The sequence below is a fragment of the Plectropomus leopardus genome, chromosome 23 (assembly GCF_008729295.1).
Source record: "Plectropomus leopardus isolate mb chromosome 23, YSFRI_Pleo_2.0, whole genome shotgun sequence".
In the NCBI taxonomy this organism is placed as follows: domain Eukaryota; kingdom Metazoa; phylum Chordata; class Actinopteri; order Perciformes; family Serranidae; genus Plectropomus; species Plectropomus leopardus.
Window position 1 is genome coordinate 7888580 of NC_056485.1, and position 16051 is coordinate 7904630.

The 16051-nt window shown below is 39.1% G+C and overlaps 2 protein-coding genes across 4 annotated transcripts in view; both read left to right on the forward strand.

The window, feature by feature from the left end:
- ppp2r5b (protein phosphatase 2, regulatory subunit B', beta) overlaps positions 1-13154 on the forward strand; it is a 51633-nt gene extending 38479 nt beyond the window's left edge. Inside the window, exons 9-15 of one of the 3 annotated variants that reach the window (XM_042512062.1) lie at positions 1288-1338; positions 1556-1675; positions 1949-2076; positions 3196-3297; positions 5735-6053; positions 10092-10149; positions 12985-13154. In XM_042512062.1, the coding sequence (XP_042367996.1) occupies positions 1288-1338; positions 1556-1675; positions 1949-2076; positions 3196-3297; positions 5735-5963 (630 nt within the window). In that variant the 3' untranslated portion in view covers positions 5964-6053; positions 10092-10149; positions 12985-13154. Of the gene's footprint in view, positions 1-1287; positions 1339-1555; positions 1676-1948; positions 2077-3195; positions 3298-5734; positions 6054-10091; positions 11646-12782; positions 12965-12984 lie in introns of those variants that run through there. The other 2 variants (XM_042512063.1, XM_042512061.1) reach the window with 2 other exon arrangements.
- A 678-nt stretch (positions 13155-13832) lies between these two features.
- Positions 13833-15276, forward strand: LOC121961941 (glycoprotein hormone beta-5-like). The gene is made up of 2 exons (XM_042512064.1): positions 13833-14261; positions 15016-15276. Exons 1-2 carry the CDS (start codon positions 14061-14063, stop codon positions 15202-15204), a joined length of 390 nt encoding a protein of 129 aa, XP_042367998.1. The 5' UTR covers positions 13833-14060; the 3' UTR covers positions 15205-15276.
- The last annotated feature ends 775 nt before the right edge of the window (positions 15277-16051 follow it).

Genomic DNA, 16051 nt, shown 5'->3' on the forward strand with positions numbered 1-16051 from the left:
CTATCAATAATGGCAAACATGGCCATGAAAATAATCTTTAAAAAAAGGCTCACATGTCTGCATGTAAGGTGAAGGTGTCTCATGTGGAGACAAACCTGCAGAGGTTCATGGTGCATTCCATTTGCTCAGAAAAGTTGGAATTTCCGAATTCCCGGTTGGACATGCAAAGTCAGAGAAACCTCACTAACCCTGACCTCATAATCCAATATGGCTGCTTTGCACATCAACAGAAGTGAAAGCTGTCATAATACACTGTTTATTAGCACTTCTGTGGACATGTTGATACAGTGTTTGTTTGCACAAAATACAGCCTAAAGGCACGTGCACATGCCGGGTTTTCAAATACATTGTTTTCAAATACATTGTTTTCAAATACATTGTTCTCAAATACATTGTTTTTAATGGACGCATGGAAGGCATTTTCAAAAGCAAGTGCAACGACGTGCAAGCGTTCCTGAGCACCTCTTTTTAGGGACGCGATGGCTACGCTGAGATAAGTTCAGCTTTGAAACACAACAGTATGCGATACATGTAATATGAAAGGACCAACCAATCACAATCAGCAGATGTCTTTTCCCTCTTCCATAAGTAATAGTCTGTGATACACATGGAGAACAACTTGATCATTTTTATGTACTCAGAGCTTCACATGTGTCTCACGGACAGTATTTTAGGACTAATACACACTTACAACAACAACAAAGCTTGGAAGATACGGTGCTGGTTATGGTCGCTTAGCAACCTCAGATGCAACCTGCCTCCGCACTCTTGAAAGTTGGCAGTGAGAGGGCATGGTATTGTTAGAATGACGAACCTGGTTTGAACTGGTAATGCAACTTGTTAAAGTTTGCTTGTTTTACCGGAAATATGATCAACGGTAAGACATGATCAACTCGGGTATGACGTCATTCCCACCTCTGACAAAACAAAGGTTGAACCGTAACCATTTACCCGAACTGTCTGTTGCAACATGCCACACAGTTAAATGATTCAACTTTGATCTACTGTATATAATTTTCCTGTGCAATGAGGGGTTATTACCGAAATTCTCGAATCTGAGCATTTACCTCAGTGAGTTTCATGTTATCATAACTGACAGAAATGACGGCCAAAACTCCGAAACAAGTGCTCAGGACAAAGTTAATGACATATTTCTTAATGCATTAGACAGAGTATGAATATGAGTTAATGAAGATGGCGCAGATGGACGTCAGCCAGCCACCCTGCTGAGCAAATGGCTCCAGTGTTTATTCATATTAATGCGCTTCATATTTTTTTGTCCTGCAGATCATCAGAGGGCTGCTCAAATACTGGCCAAAAACCTGCACGCAGAAAGAGGTGAGACAGCAGATAATAAAAATATGCTGATGTTTCTCAGCGTCTCCTGTTAGTCACTGACCAAAAACAGCTGTAACATTTTCTCATGTGATACTCTGATTTCCTTCATTTTTTTTATTGTAGTACAGTATTATGAAGTATTCCTGTTTTGGGAGTCATGCAGATGTCTTTTCTGTCCTTTATGTTTCAATTAAAAAAAATATGCGTCTGTATTCAGGTGATGTTCCTGGGGGAGATTGAGGAGATCCTGGACGTGATTGAGCCGTCTCAGTTCATCCGGGTCCAGGAGCCGCTCTTCAAACAGATCGCAGCCTGTATCTCCAGCCCTCATTTCCAGGTAAACAACACACCTGCTTGCATTCAAACCATGTTGGAGTGTTTGAAAGTAATAATCTAAAACCATATATTGAAAAACATGGAAATAGTTTTTGAAGTTATAAGCCTGATAACATCGATCTAAGCCTATAAGATTTAATATATCATTATAGAAAACAAAAACAATCCACTGAAGAAGACAATAGCAAAAAGTCAATTGCTTGGATAACGTCAAAAACTGCGGGCACAAACGACTCTGACAAAGTCACTTCTTCTGTCTTTGTGTTTGTTTCAGGTAGCGGAGCGGGCTCTTTACTTCTGGAACAACGAATACATCCTCAGTCTGATAGAGGAGAACTGTCAAGTCATCCTGCCGCTGGTTTTCGCCACCCTCTACAGAGTCTCCAAGGAGCACTGGAACCAGTCAGTGGCTCACACAAAAACGCACACATACAAGTCACAACTCATAACTCTTGATTTAAGATTAGAGTTTGCATGCTGGAAGAAGTATTCAGGTCCTTTTTTTACATAAAACTAATAATTCTAGCATGTAAAAATACTGCATTGTAGTAAAGTTTTTCTTGGGTAAACAGAAATTTTAACAGCAAATACACTTGGTTATTAAAAGTGCTTCCTTATATACTATATTATTGAATTATACTAGATTTACATGTCAGCAGCATTTTTATGTCAACATTTCATCATATTTTATGAACTGAGTTCCTATAGAATTTTTCTATTTACAAATTAAACCGTTATTAATAGCCATTGAATATATGTAGTGAATTAATAGATACACGTTTTTCTTCTGAAACGTGAGGTATAATTATAAAGTAACACAAATTAACAGTAAGAGTACCTCAAAGTTGCATTTAAAGGAGCAGTGTGTAACTTTTAGTGGCATCTGGTAGTGAGTTTGAACATTGCAACCAACTGAACAGGTATGCCCTCACCCCTCCCTCTCCAAGCGTGCAGAGAACCTACGGTGGCCTTCAGGTAAAGTCAAAATGGAAAATGCTCTCTCTAGAGCCAGAGTTTGGTTTGTCCATTCTGGGCTTCTATAGAAACATGGCCGTGAAACATGACAGGCTCTGTGGATGGGGACCCGCTCCTAATGTAGACATGAAGGGCTCATTCTAAGGTTACGAAAACACAACAGTTGTTGGTTTCAGGTGATTATACACAAATGAAAAGCTAAGAATATTTCTGCCATTTCTGCCAATAGATGCCCCTAAAACCCACACACTGGACCTTTTAGTAAAAGCACCTACTTTACATCACTGCTAACACATAAGAACAGCATTTAGCATGTACAAGCCTCCTATGATCTAACATTGTTTGCTGAAAAATTAGTATTAGAGCTAATAGTCTACCGGGGACACATGAATGACCCACATATTACTATCCAGGCAACACATATGGTTGCTAGTGGGCTAGTCTCCTCAAAACAAAAGGCTTTTTCTGACCTCTGTCTCCTGACCCATAATGCCAGGGGACTGCTAAGCGATCAGGTTCATTAATCTTCTCGCTCCGCGTCTTTAGGACCATCGTGTCTCTGATCTATAACGTGCTGAAGACCTTCATGGAGATGAACAGCAAGTTGTTTGATGACCTCACTGCCTCCTACAAAGTGGAGAAACAGAAGTGAGTATGACTCACTCTCTTTGTGTGTATGTGCGCGCGCGTGTGTATGTGCGTATGTTTGTGTCACTGGATACAACACAACAAGAGGAAGTAATAGAAGGCTCTTAAGTCATGTTTTAGACGGTATTTGTTCCATTATCCATCACATTATATTTCACAATGTGAGTTTGTATCGCTTAGGTCATCTTACAACATGGATCACATCATGATTCCACTCATTCATTACCCTGTTTAAACTCAGGATAGTGGATACTATTGGGAAATAAAATTTAAAGGAGTAGTTCAACATTTTTGCTTTCTTTCTGGGAGTGCCAATATCGATTTCTTTCGTACATTTGTGTGTTCAGTAACAGTCAAGGTGTGGTGATGTTTAGCATAAAGACAGGGGATGACAAGGGAAACAGCTAGCCTTAATTTATTCAAAGTTATGCTTACCAACAGCGCTTTCTCCTAAATTGCATTGTTTCAGAGACACTCATATATTAACCCATCAACTGCCAAACTTGATTTAACAGATGTTTTTTGCCACGACTGCATTTCATCATCTGCATTAAATGCCATAGGATGTCATTCAGCTGAGTCTGTCTACTCTTGTGCTCCTGAGAAATAACTTTCGTAATTTTAAATGTGCTTAAGTGAATTTTTTTTTTGTCAGGCGTAAGCATGAAGGGGATCATGCATTCAGTCATGTGCGTATGTGTGTCTTTCTGTCCGCAGCTAGTCTCACATCCTACTGGACCCATAAACCTAGCATTTATATGCACACTCATGGCTGTATGGCCAAGCTGCTTTGGTTGCGGGTTAGGAGTTTCAAAATTCATAATTTTTTGAAAAACCTTTTTATTGATAAATCTGTTTTATACCACCATATCTGCTGACTCCTCACTCTTCTTAATGGGCCACTAATGATGGAGCAAAAAGCATTTCCGGTTATCAGCGAGGCTAAAATCAAACATTACCTAATATATTGCAGACCAGATTTTTGCCTTTGTTGTGGCTCAAAAACTGTAACTTAAGTTTCATTTTGACCCAGATTATGTGCAGAGTAGGTATTTCATTTCTGTGAAGATCTTATCTTTAATATTCTAATTATTATATATATACTATAGATATAAACTTTAAAAAAGTCTTACAGGATAAGGGCACGGTAAAAAACCCAAACACAAGTTCTGTTTACAGAGCCTTCACCCTCTTCTAAACAGCCTCTTCCTGCATTAGAAAACTTTGCAAGTAAACAGCCAAAGAGGTAAAAGAACACTTGACAGATGTCAGGGAGAAGAAAACACTGAATTTGTCAAAAAAAATAAGCCTATTAAATATGACCGATTGATTTATAAATATAAGACAAAAAAAAATAAAAGGGAAAGATAAGAAAAAATAAGAAAAAAAAGATTTCTGATGTAATTTTCACTGGAAATCATCTTAAAATTCAAAATCGCTGGTTTTACACAAACTTACTGCAGTTATTGTGTTCATTATTTGGGTTTAATTGCACAGTTTATCAATTGATCTGTAAGTGTTGTGTGCATTAAATATCATATGAAATATAAATGAAATATGTCACTTAGGGGTCCCTTAAGGAAAAGGGTTGAGAACCACTGATGACTCTATTTTTAACCACTAATTGGATTTTTTCATTTAGTTTGCCTTATTTCTTAAATAATTAACAACATTCTCAAAGTCTTTCTTTGGTATATAAGAAAACGTATTTCAAAACTGGGCCTCTTAAAACTTTCTTACTTCTAATGTGAGATTATGATCTGACATGTCTGTTATTAGATAATTTGATCAACAGTCTGCTTATTTATGAACATTCAAACCAGCAAAGTTTGAGGGAATGTCATCATTCATGCTGCACTTTATCATTTCTGTCAAGTGAAAACTATGGTCTTGTCATTTTTTTCTATGTGTTTTGTCTAACTAATTAAGACCAAAATTGCTCATTAAGAATTGAATTACGTCCATTAATACATCCCACGATGTCATATTAATCAGAGAACACATCCTTTGCAGTTGATGGTCTATTAAAACTACAAAAAAAGGACATTCGAGGAAAAAGTGTGACGACTCCAACATATCTCCTTCAGTTTGTTAACACTTCCTGTTATCAGCTGCTCAGGTTGTTCAGTCTTTAAGATTCAAGATTCAATTCAAGATTCAAAAAGCTTTATAGTCTATCATATATTGACAGAAAATTGCCTTTGATTAGGGGCCCAAACAACATGAAAAAAAAGCATTCAAACTCACAAGACTCACATAAAATCCCACAACAATCTATAGATCAATAAAAATATGTAGCAAAGCTATTCACCAAAGATCCCCTTAGGCTTTACTTTCAGGTCCCAGAGTACTTTGGCATTTTTTAACCGCTTTCTTTTCTCTCCATCCTCCTTCATCCCTGTCTTTGTCTCTTTCTCACTTCGTGCTGCCTCTCCAGGGAGCTGAAGCGTGAGCGGGAGCGTGCAGATCTCTGGCGAGGCCTGGAGGAGCACCAGGAGCGCCGGATGCAGATGCTCACCGAGGCGGCCAGGAACCAGCGCAACCTACAGGAGCGAGGCGAGAGAGGGGACCCTCCGACCCCTTCATCCCCGCAGACGGCTCACTCCGACCAGCCCGAGCCCAAGCCCAGCGGGGCCTCCTCTGGAGCCGGGGAGAGCGCCACCTAGGTGCTGCTCCACAAAGTTTGGATAGCACGGGGGGTCAGGTGACAGGGAGAAGACACGAGGCTGATGGTGAAAGTGTTTGGGAGAGAAAAGGTACAAAACAAACCCACTGTTCTTTTTATCTTGTATCATCGAGGGTGTGGCTTTTTGTAAAAAAAAGCTCACCAACTCAGTGATCCGAGGTAAAGGCTGCACCTTTTTTTCTGACAGAGTTGTGTGAAACTGGTTCACTTTTTTTTGCTGTACACACATTATGTTGCAGATCAGAAGATGAATATCATCCAAAAGTGCAGACCGTCATTTTTAATTAGTGGCTGCTTTGTTAAACTGCAGGTCAGTATCCGCAAATGGTAGCTGGCCTGCTCCGAATCAGCCTCAAAATAAAGAGATGAAACTTCTCTTCTGGTGCAACACTAACCAAGTTTAACACTTGTCTAACTCGTCTTGATATTTTACCAACCGAGTCTGTACTGTGGCCTCGTATTTATCTTTTGGTCAGATGTTTTATGCGTGGATAGCACAATACATCAATAATCAACAGAAGCAATTTCACACAAACGTCCCAAAACTTATGCAGACACATGAACCCTCACACACACACACACACACACACACACACACAGATGCAGGTACATATTTACTGTAAATATGAGATGACAGAGCTTCAAAGAAAAAGTGTATCCAGGTCAAACAAATCTCACACACCAACACACGATTGACGCACCAAAATATTTCAAACATTTTTTTTTTGTTTTTTTCTGTTTTTTTTTGACACAAAAACACACATACACACAGCTGGTTCTGGCGCTAACTCCTCTCCCATTCTGTCGGGTTCCACCAAAGGACGAGCCTAAAGTCCCTCAAGGTTAATAACCACTGAAGATGACGATAATGATATAAAGTACAATACTGTTCCTTCTTCTTACTTGTTACTCTACTACTACTACTCTACTCTACTCTAAGTACTACTGATGATGATGATGATGATGATGACGCTGATGATGTTTTTATATATATACATATGTCTCTGGATATTTCTGTAGTGTATTATGGGAGAAACACTAGTGTAGCAGATACCATGAAGGGGAAGGCCGACTTGAATTCTGGATTCACATCACATGTTAACAGTACGAGGCCATAACGTGAGTGCTGAAATTCAGCGGAATTCCCCTTTAACAGACCTTAAAGAGGGGAGGAATAAACTGGATTGGCACCGGCTGTTTTTCTTTTATTTTGAAATTTGGGGTGTTTGTGGTGCGATAGGTGAATTTTAAAAGGGTATTTCATTAAAAATCCAAAAACATTCCACAGTAAATTTCTTTTTTTTTGTTTGTTTAAAGGTGCCCTGTGGAGTTTTTTTTGTCAAAAAAGTAATGTTTACATTCAGTGTTATGCCAGGTTCACACTGGACGCAGAAGCGCGCTGATATGTTATTTGTAGTGCAGCCTCCCCTCAGCTGCTGCCTGGCCGTTCACACCATAAGCGCATTTCTCTGTGCTGGCCAGCTCTGGAGCTCTGTCCCTCGCTCTCTGTCCCTGCTTGCTTGTGTGTCTCTGACTGTGTGTCTGTGTGTGTGAGAGTGTATGTGGCTCTCTGTGCTTGTCTCTCTCCCTCTGTTTAGACACAACTGAAAAGCATTGTGGAGGCACTGGATGCATATTTTATCATTTATCATGACCAGATCATGTGTGTCATAACTTATATATCCTTTATATCGTTCATAGTATTCAGAGTATTTAGTGCGTCTTCCTGCCACATTCACTCGCAGAAAAAATAGACCAGACGCTGGAACTGTCACTGTTGATTGTGAGCATGCTGCGAAGCTCGGGGCCGTGGCGCATCCAGTGTGAATGGTGTGGCTGCTCAACATGGGCACCGAAAGCAAGTGGCCGGCACTCCATGGAAAATCGCACGCTTCACGGCCGTTTCATGTCCAGTGTGAACATGGTGTTACTTATCAAAACGCATTGTGTGTACATGCATTTCCTTCCCCGTAAAACCCCTGTTCAGTCAATTTTTTAAATTATTACCTCTCGCATTGTTTACATTCATGTTTACTTGCTTGCAATCTTCTTCTTCCCTGACTTTGTTGGCTTCAGTTTGTTTGCACATTACCACCACCAACTGTTGATCACTGGAATAGAGTTAATCTGGAATCATGATGTCAGTGTAACCATGTGCATGCATAAAATGCGAAAACTTCTGCGCAGTGCAAACATAATGGGGAACATTGCTCTATAGCGACACAGGGCTCCTTTAATTTTGAAAAAGCGGCACAGCGCAATGATTTTTTTTTTTTTTTGGTTAAGTTTTACAAATGTACTCATTTTTCCTTGGTTACATTTTAAAAAGTTTAAAACCACCAATTTTCTAACCAAAAATGTATCCAAGCAGTTCAATAAAGCCCACCCGAACCCAGAGGTTCCTGGAGGACAAAGAAAGCGCACCACAATTGCTTCAGAACAAAAGAAAAACACAGTCATCCAGTTGGATTTCTGAGCCCGGAGTGTCTGTTCCTTTAGGCTCAGCAGACCTGACGCTGCTAGATGGCGACCATGACGATGACAACTTTTTTCGGTGTGAACCAAGAAAAATCTGTTTATTCTTGTCTGATCATTACGATAGTGTGATGGGATAAAGAGTGGGGGGCGGGCGGGGGGGATAAAACAGAAAAAAATTATTTTAGCAATATTTTCATTCTTTCAGGATAATCTGTGTGTTTTTTAGGGGGTCAAACAGGAAGTGGGTGTCACACTCAGATGTTTACCCCCCCCACTCTTGTTTTTACTCCTGTTGCGTCCTTGATATTCACATTGTCTTAAAGGTACTTTCTGTGTAAATTTATTTGATGAGAAATGATTTTGCTTTGTAATTATGTTGTTTGGTTTTTTTTCTTGGTTTTTGTATGATCTTGTTCATTTTGTGGAAAACTGATACTGATGCTATTTATTTTCTATTTGATCAGGAAATGTAACCTTATTTGAAGATGGTCAGGGTGTGTGTGTGCGTGTGCATGTGTGCGTGTGTGTTGGTGTGTATCCAGTGAGTGAATCAGTGAGCAGGAGATGTGCGTAGACAGAGCGATAGAGAACGAGAGAAGGCAGTTCTCTCTTGGTTTCTTTTTCTCTCTCTCTCCTTCTCTCCTTCCTGAGGGACAGGGTTTGAATCCGAATGTATCGTAAAACAAATCGATTGATTGTTTTTTTTTACGCTTAAGACGCAAAAGCTACCTGTTGGCTGCTTCGTAACCAAACATTCAGAAACCCTTCAGACCAGCAGTTTTTCAAAACACTCACTTCCAATCATGCCTGAGTCAACAAGGTTTTGAAATCCGCTCGACTTGCAGCTCTAGCATCGGCATTTCAAGTTTTATTTAGCTGTTGATGACTAATTTAGCATTTCAAACAGTCATGAATCTGCAAACTGCCCAGTTTTCCAGGATTTTTCAGAAGTTCGCTTTGAGTTTTGCTGACTTGTGATGCTTTCAGGGTGCGGCCACGCCTAATCTTCCATTGCTTCTTATTGAAAAATAGATTTTTGGCTTTCAAATGATGACACTGCAGCCCTGCGCTTTATTTCATTTGCAGGTGTTGCATCCAACATCCAGATCAAAACTTCCAATTCAATGTCAGTCAAACAAAACATGGTCAAAGTTGTGTGTGAAAGTTGGTTGTTAAGCTTGGAAATAGTTGTTTGACATAAAAAATGTCAAACGTCCTTCAGCTTGCCACATGTCATCAGGAGGTGGAGTTGCTCGGTTGTCCTGGAGATGTCTCAGTAGTTGTTATGTAATCTCTTCAAATAGAGATCTGCATATGAATGCACAGAATCTGTTGGCAACAGGACAAGATCTCCCTAAACCGTTTTGATTATGGGGTTTTCAGAGGTCTCCAGGTGTAAAAGTATCCAGTATTTCCCAAGAAAACAGCAAATCTTATAAATAAATAAATTATCAAGTGTGCATTCCAATATAGTGTTCATCTAAAACAAATACAAATCACTGAAAGACCAAGAGGAAAATCTTTGAAAAAAAAAAAGAAAAAAAAAAGGCAATTCTTTTTTGTGTGTAAAAATGTTTTTTATTTTGTTTTCTTGTCTTTTATTTAACTTTAACCATCTGATTTATCTCAGGACACCTTAAAGGGCCCAAACCTCAAAGTTGGGAACCACTGACATACACCCATCTTCTGTAAGTACTACAATGCTGTATATTTTTCTTCCTTCCTTTTCTTCCAAGAAGACACTTTTTTTTGGGTGTTTCCTTCTGTTTTTGTACACGATGGGTGTGTGGACTTAAAGCAAACAGATGTATATGGGCTGTGCTCTTTGACAGCCACAGAAATGCACTGATAGGTTAGGTGAAAAAGCTTCATAACAGGAAACACCTCAAAACTTTCACCTGCAAACACCACCTGGCTGGCACTCTGGGCACAAAAAAACATTAGACAATTTCTGGTTGGATTTCAGACGTTGTGATTCAGGCAAAAACACTCAAAGAAACACAACTGAAAAGAGACAAAACTTGACCTCGCTGTCATAAAACTGCTTACTTTCTGATTTTTGTTTTGGCTAGCTTACACACAAACCCTCTTGATTGTTATTGTCAGTCGGTCAGCTGACTCGGGGGGGAGGGGGACGGACCCCCAGCTCCCACTGTTCTAGATTTCTCACTTGTATTGATCAGCAGTAATATTCCTCTTTCTAGAATTCTGTCGTACATTCTAGAACTGCTCCAGAACAGGAAGTGAGAGAAGAGAGAGTGTTCGTAGAGAGATCGGGTATCGCCTCACAGACAGACATCGAACGCTGGTTTCATTCTCGGTCACATTTCCTCTCTATGGCCATTTTCATGTGGCCAAATGTAAACACATGCTTTAAATTAGAGGGGTGGTGTGATTGGATTCAATGAAAGCAGCCGGTAAAGATTAAAAAATAAAAAATAAAAGAGGAGGAGAAAGACAGAGGAAAGAAAAGACTAGAGTTAGAAACGATAGAATGGCAATAAGTCAGAGCAACAGTAACAGAATGAGAATATAATGTTACCGAAACCTACAACTGCATTACGTAGCAATTTCACTGAATTTCTAGATTTGCACTGTCTGCCCAATGGTCTGTGTTTGTTGTGTTGAAGAAAAACCTTAGAGAAGATGATTAAGACGATGCAGAAGAGAAAGAAGATGTATATTTTGGGGACCAACACAGCGGTGGGGGGGTTTGAATGTAGAGAGGCTTACTACTGTACGTAACATTACAGGGGGGTGTAGAATGGAGAAAAAAAACTATGTGCTAAAAATGAAACTTCACTTTGAGAAAACACTCTGGGAGTCTGCGCTGTTTTGTGTGTCACCTATTTTGTCTCTTCAGTAATACTAATATATTGAAATTCAAAAATATTTATTCCACTTTCTTTTTTTGATATTTGGATCAACAGCCGCACGTTACTTACAGCTAAACCGATTTACAGTCTCGTGTAATGTGACAGGGGTGGCTTGTGTTACAAACTGACATTGTTCGAATTTTCAACTCTTCTCGCCTTTTTTAGCGTATTGTTTTGATTTGTGGATCTACAAGCTCCATTTCTTTTGAGTTAGTCGAGATTAAAGCAGTGCTACAAGGAGAATACATGTTTGAATAACATTCATCTGGCAACAAAACCCAACTTCATATGAATACTATTGTTGCTTTGTGTCTCCCGCATCAAATTATATCAGCCCATTAAATGGCTGTTATCAGGTGTCTTTGCAAACATAGATTTGAGGTAGTATGACCCTATTCTACCTCCTATATTTACCTTTAATGTTAGGCTCAACCTTTAGAAGATGTATGACGGGAGCAAAGGTGGAAGTCAGGTGACATAGTATAAAGAGTGACAAAGTCTGCGTAAGAATGCAGTCAGGTGATGGGTCAAACAAACATGAGACTTTCAGCTAGGAGGCCACTGTTTGTGTCATGCATGAAACTGAAAGTCAGCATTAATTTATGCTAATTGATGTACATAAGTTAACTTACTTAACGTGTGCTAACATGTTAACATTTGTACGTAGCTTAAGTCATTATTTTAACCCAAACCACAATCTTTCCCTTAACCTAACCAAGTATTTTTGTTGCCTAAACCAAATGAAACTGCAACTCTTTCATAATGTTGGATATTCACCTTCTGGCCTACTGGTAGGTGCAGTTTTCCTCACTTTAAGCATTATATTGGTAGTGATAACATATTATATAGGCCATTTAATGGGCTGATAACATCCAAAGAACGTGTTTGTGTCCGCTGAATGTGTAAATAACCACAGTTTACGAATACATTAGCTGTAGTGTCATAATATGGCACTGTGTTTTTGACAGAAAATTGAATTACAAGAAGGTTTTAGGTTTTTCATTTTTGCTAACCATTTTTTAATGCAAGCTACACCGTATTGATGTATTTTTCTCAACAGTTTCATGTAACCATAAATTTCCACTTATTACCATATGCTGTAAAGAATCAACTGTGTACTTTCAATGCCTAATTCACAACTAAAGATCAAATGTGCATTTAAAAACATACACCCAAATATCGAAAGACGCATGGTTTACAGAATGATTAGCTGTGAAGAAAAAGTGTTGAAACATGCAAAAACACTGGTAAGGTTTGGAATTTTAACAGCAGAGGAGACAATTACTCTAAGTTCACATGATCTGGTTTAATCCCGTAACTTTGACTTTGAAAGAGCTTTTTAAAGCAGTGTATCTAATTACATGGTGTCAAAGGTTTTAAATTACCCAGAAAGACCCTAAAAATTCTGTGCCTTTTGTATTCCTATGACCGATCCTTTGTCACAGGAAGTGTCAAGTTGAGCACTGACAATCCTCGCATCACTGAGAGCAGACCAGCGTTGGATAAAGAACTGCACACACACTCACTCAGAGAGATACAGGCTGAGGTTAAGAAAACATAGACAAGCATCAGTATTTTCCAGGGAGTCTCCATTATTTCTGGCTTGGGGTCTCTAATGGTATTTCATTGTAATTGCTATGATGTCAGAGTGTCCGTCCGCCCTAATGGCCTTCTAAAAACAACAACAAGGACAGATTGGTTCCATTCACTGGTTTGTTGTCCGGGCAGAGAGACACCAGAGTCCAGCAGCTCACATCTTTGCAAGATCTTCAGCTAAAAAAGGTGAGAAGCAATTTTTTTTAAACATCAATTATGTAAGTCAGGGCAGATATGTAGCATTTAGTTTATTAATAATTAATTTTACAGAGACTCTAAAGTGCTTTAAGGACAAAAAATGTGCATAATTATGTTAGCAGGCTATGTTACACCCCAGTGTAGCGTTATAGCCTATGTGCAGTTATTGTACTCAGTGACGACAGTGTGGTGTTAGTGGTCTCAGTGCCTATAAAAGTATTCACATCATTCCGTTCATGCAGAAAGTATTTTTATTTCAGTGTCACATTTCTTAATATAAGTGAAGCATTCTGCAGTCTGGCCGGGTTGAGATGAGTCCAGTTGTTTAAATACAGCTTAAGTGGTTTTCTTGAAGATAAATTAAGCAGATGTCTCCAGTAACATTAAAGGAATGCCTTTGAATTTTGATTTAAACAAGTAAAGGAAAACTTTAAGTTTTAAGTGCAATAAAGTGAAATATGTCAACTTATTTTACATTTGTCACTTAAAATGTTTTATGTTTATTTTTAGTTTGCAAGTTTAGCTTGAGTTTCTAATTGCTCATTGAAATATAGATTTTTTACAGTGTATACAGTAGGTCACTGGTACTATTGGCTGCAATAGCCATAATAAACACTGGAGGGGGTCGTGAGTCGCGCTTTATGTCAGCGTACTGCTCTGAAAGTCTACCAGCTTCTGTGGATCATTTTCCCTTTGAGATGTAAAATATTGGCAATAAAACCTTAATGAATTCATTATCTATATTATATAAGAGGCCAAATAGATTTTTTTTTAGTCTGTAAACATGATTTAAAAAAGTGGCATCTTTATTTTGAGATGAACTGTATTCCACCCAGGTACAGAGAGAGGAATAATGGTTAAAAATACTTAAATAACCCCTTAATCAAATATTTTTACTCTTTTCTCTCTCTCTAGCCATCATTCCCAGCATGCATCTCCATCCTGTATCCCTTCCTGTCCTCCTCGTCCTGCTGGCTGGAGCAGCAGTGGTGTGTGTTGCAGTGACAAACACACTTCACGGTTTCCGAGGCTGTGCTGTGCGCGAGTTTTCCTTTGTAGCCCAGAAGCCGGGCTGCAAGGGACTGCGCATCACCACTGAGGCCTGCTGGGGGCGTTGTCACACCTGGGAGGTAACACACACACACACACACACACACACACACACACACACAGAGTAAAGTGACTGAATAGCTGTCATTTAGCCAACATAGAAGTCATACTCATTCCTGTTGCTATTTCTGAAAGCTTCCACAATACTGGATTTGTGAAACATCAAATGAATGATTAATGACCCAGGACTCAACCCAAACCATAAGAAGGCCGATGACCAATTCTCGGCTCTGACCAATACATCATTGTCGTAAGAAGTGCTCAACTCCCTCCAAGCACTGAACTTTTACTGAAGTCATTTCAGTTTGCAGGGATTCAAATTTCACCTCGGAGTTAATTGAAAAACCAAGTTTTGGGGCAGTCGGTCAAATTCAAAGTCTTTAGAGGAGAAAGAGCTCTGAATCAGCAGCAACAGAGCTGACGCAGTCACATGGCAGAAAGTCAATATTAGATTAGGTTAAAAAGATCTTAAGTCAAAGTCCACTTAGTAGCTTTTCCTAGGACTTTCAACAGCATCTCATGGTCCTTCTCAGCAGATAGAGGTTGCTTATTTGAGAAAAAAATAGTCTAAACTCAAGGTCCACTCGCTAACTTTCTCTAGTAAGTGGAGATTTCAGCTACATCCACATACTTCCATCCACAGAGGACAATGAGATATAGCTGAAAGCTCGGGGAAGAGCTAAGAATTGAACCTTGAGTTCATACTTTTTTTGGTCAAACCAAATATCTATTTATGGAGGGAAAGTAACCTAAGTGTGTTTTTTAACCTTGTAGAAACCTGTCCCGGATCCTCCCTACATCCACCGACACCACCGGGTGTGTACGTACAGTCGTACCCGCCACATGACTGCCCGCCTGCCGGGCTGCCAGCCCAACGTCTCGCCCCTTTACCACTACCCCATGGCTCTGCAGTGCCACTGTGCCGTGTGCTCCACGCTGGACACGGAGTGTGAGACCTTCTGATGGGCAGGACGCTGCTTTTAGCACACACTGTAATCAACAGTTGTACTGATATGAATGACTCTGATTAAAATTCTAACGTCGAGACATTTGAGTGAGTGTGATACTTGATATTTAGCAATCTAAAAATGAGTCTCTGTGGACTGAAAACCATCTGTGTATATATATATGTGTGTGTGTGTGTGTATCTATATATGTAAGGCAGGAGACATAAGAGAGCAAGCATTACATTTTAAAATAAGAGTTCTGTAATACCGTATGTTCTTAAATTTAATACTGTCAAAGAATCACCGAACTCTTATTTTGAAATATAATAAACTAGTGGGAGTTTAGCATTACATACAGTCTCTGTTCCAGCTGTTGTACTGTATCTGTATACAGGTCAAAGCTGTGGGTTTATTTTGTCTATAATTCACAGTAATTAGATAAAATGCAATTGAGTGTTAGGTTATGAACTGCTAATTAAAATCTCAATTGAGATTAAAATGAAAAGCTCTTTTAACTTTGCCCTGTATTTATCTCTCTCAATATATGTATGTATATATTTGCTTAAAATATATTTTACAGTTAATTATTTAAGTTTATATGTGCTCACATATTCCTACAAGAATATAAATCTGCATAAATAAAGGAAATTACATTTTCAGCACACACTAGTATACTCAGGTTGACACTTATTTACTGCTTACATCCAAAACAGTTAAAGGAGTAAACTAAGTGTTTCACATACTGCTCCATCAGATTTGGTCTGTGTATAAGTATTTAAATCTGTTTTCTACTATCTAGTTATCTAGGTGACATACAGACTGTGCAGAGAGACTGTGGTGATGAAGCGGTCAGGGGCCCACAG

Excerpts from the sequence above, each read along its gene's own strand:
- LOC121961941 (XM_042512064.1), top strand. The coding sequence starts at position 14,061 with ATGCATCTCCATCCTGTATCCCTTCCTGTCCTCCTCGTCCTGCTGGCT. Across the intron at positions 14,262-15,015 it reads GGCGTTGTCACACCTGGGAG|AAACCTGTCCCGGATCCTCC; the intron begins GTAACACACACA and ends TTAACCTTGTAG.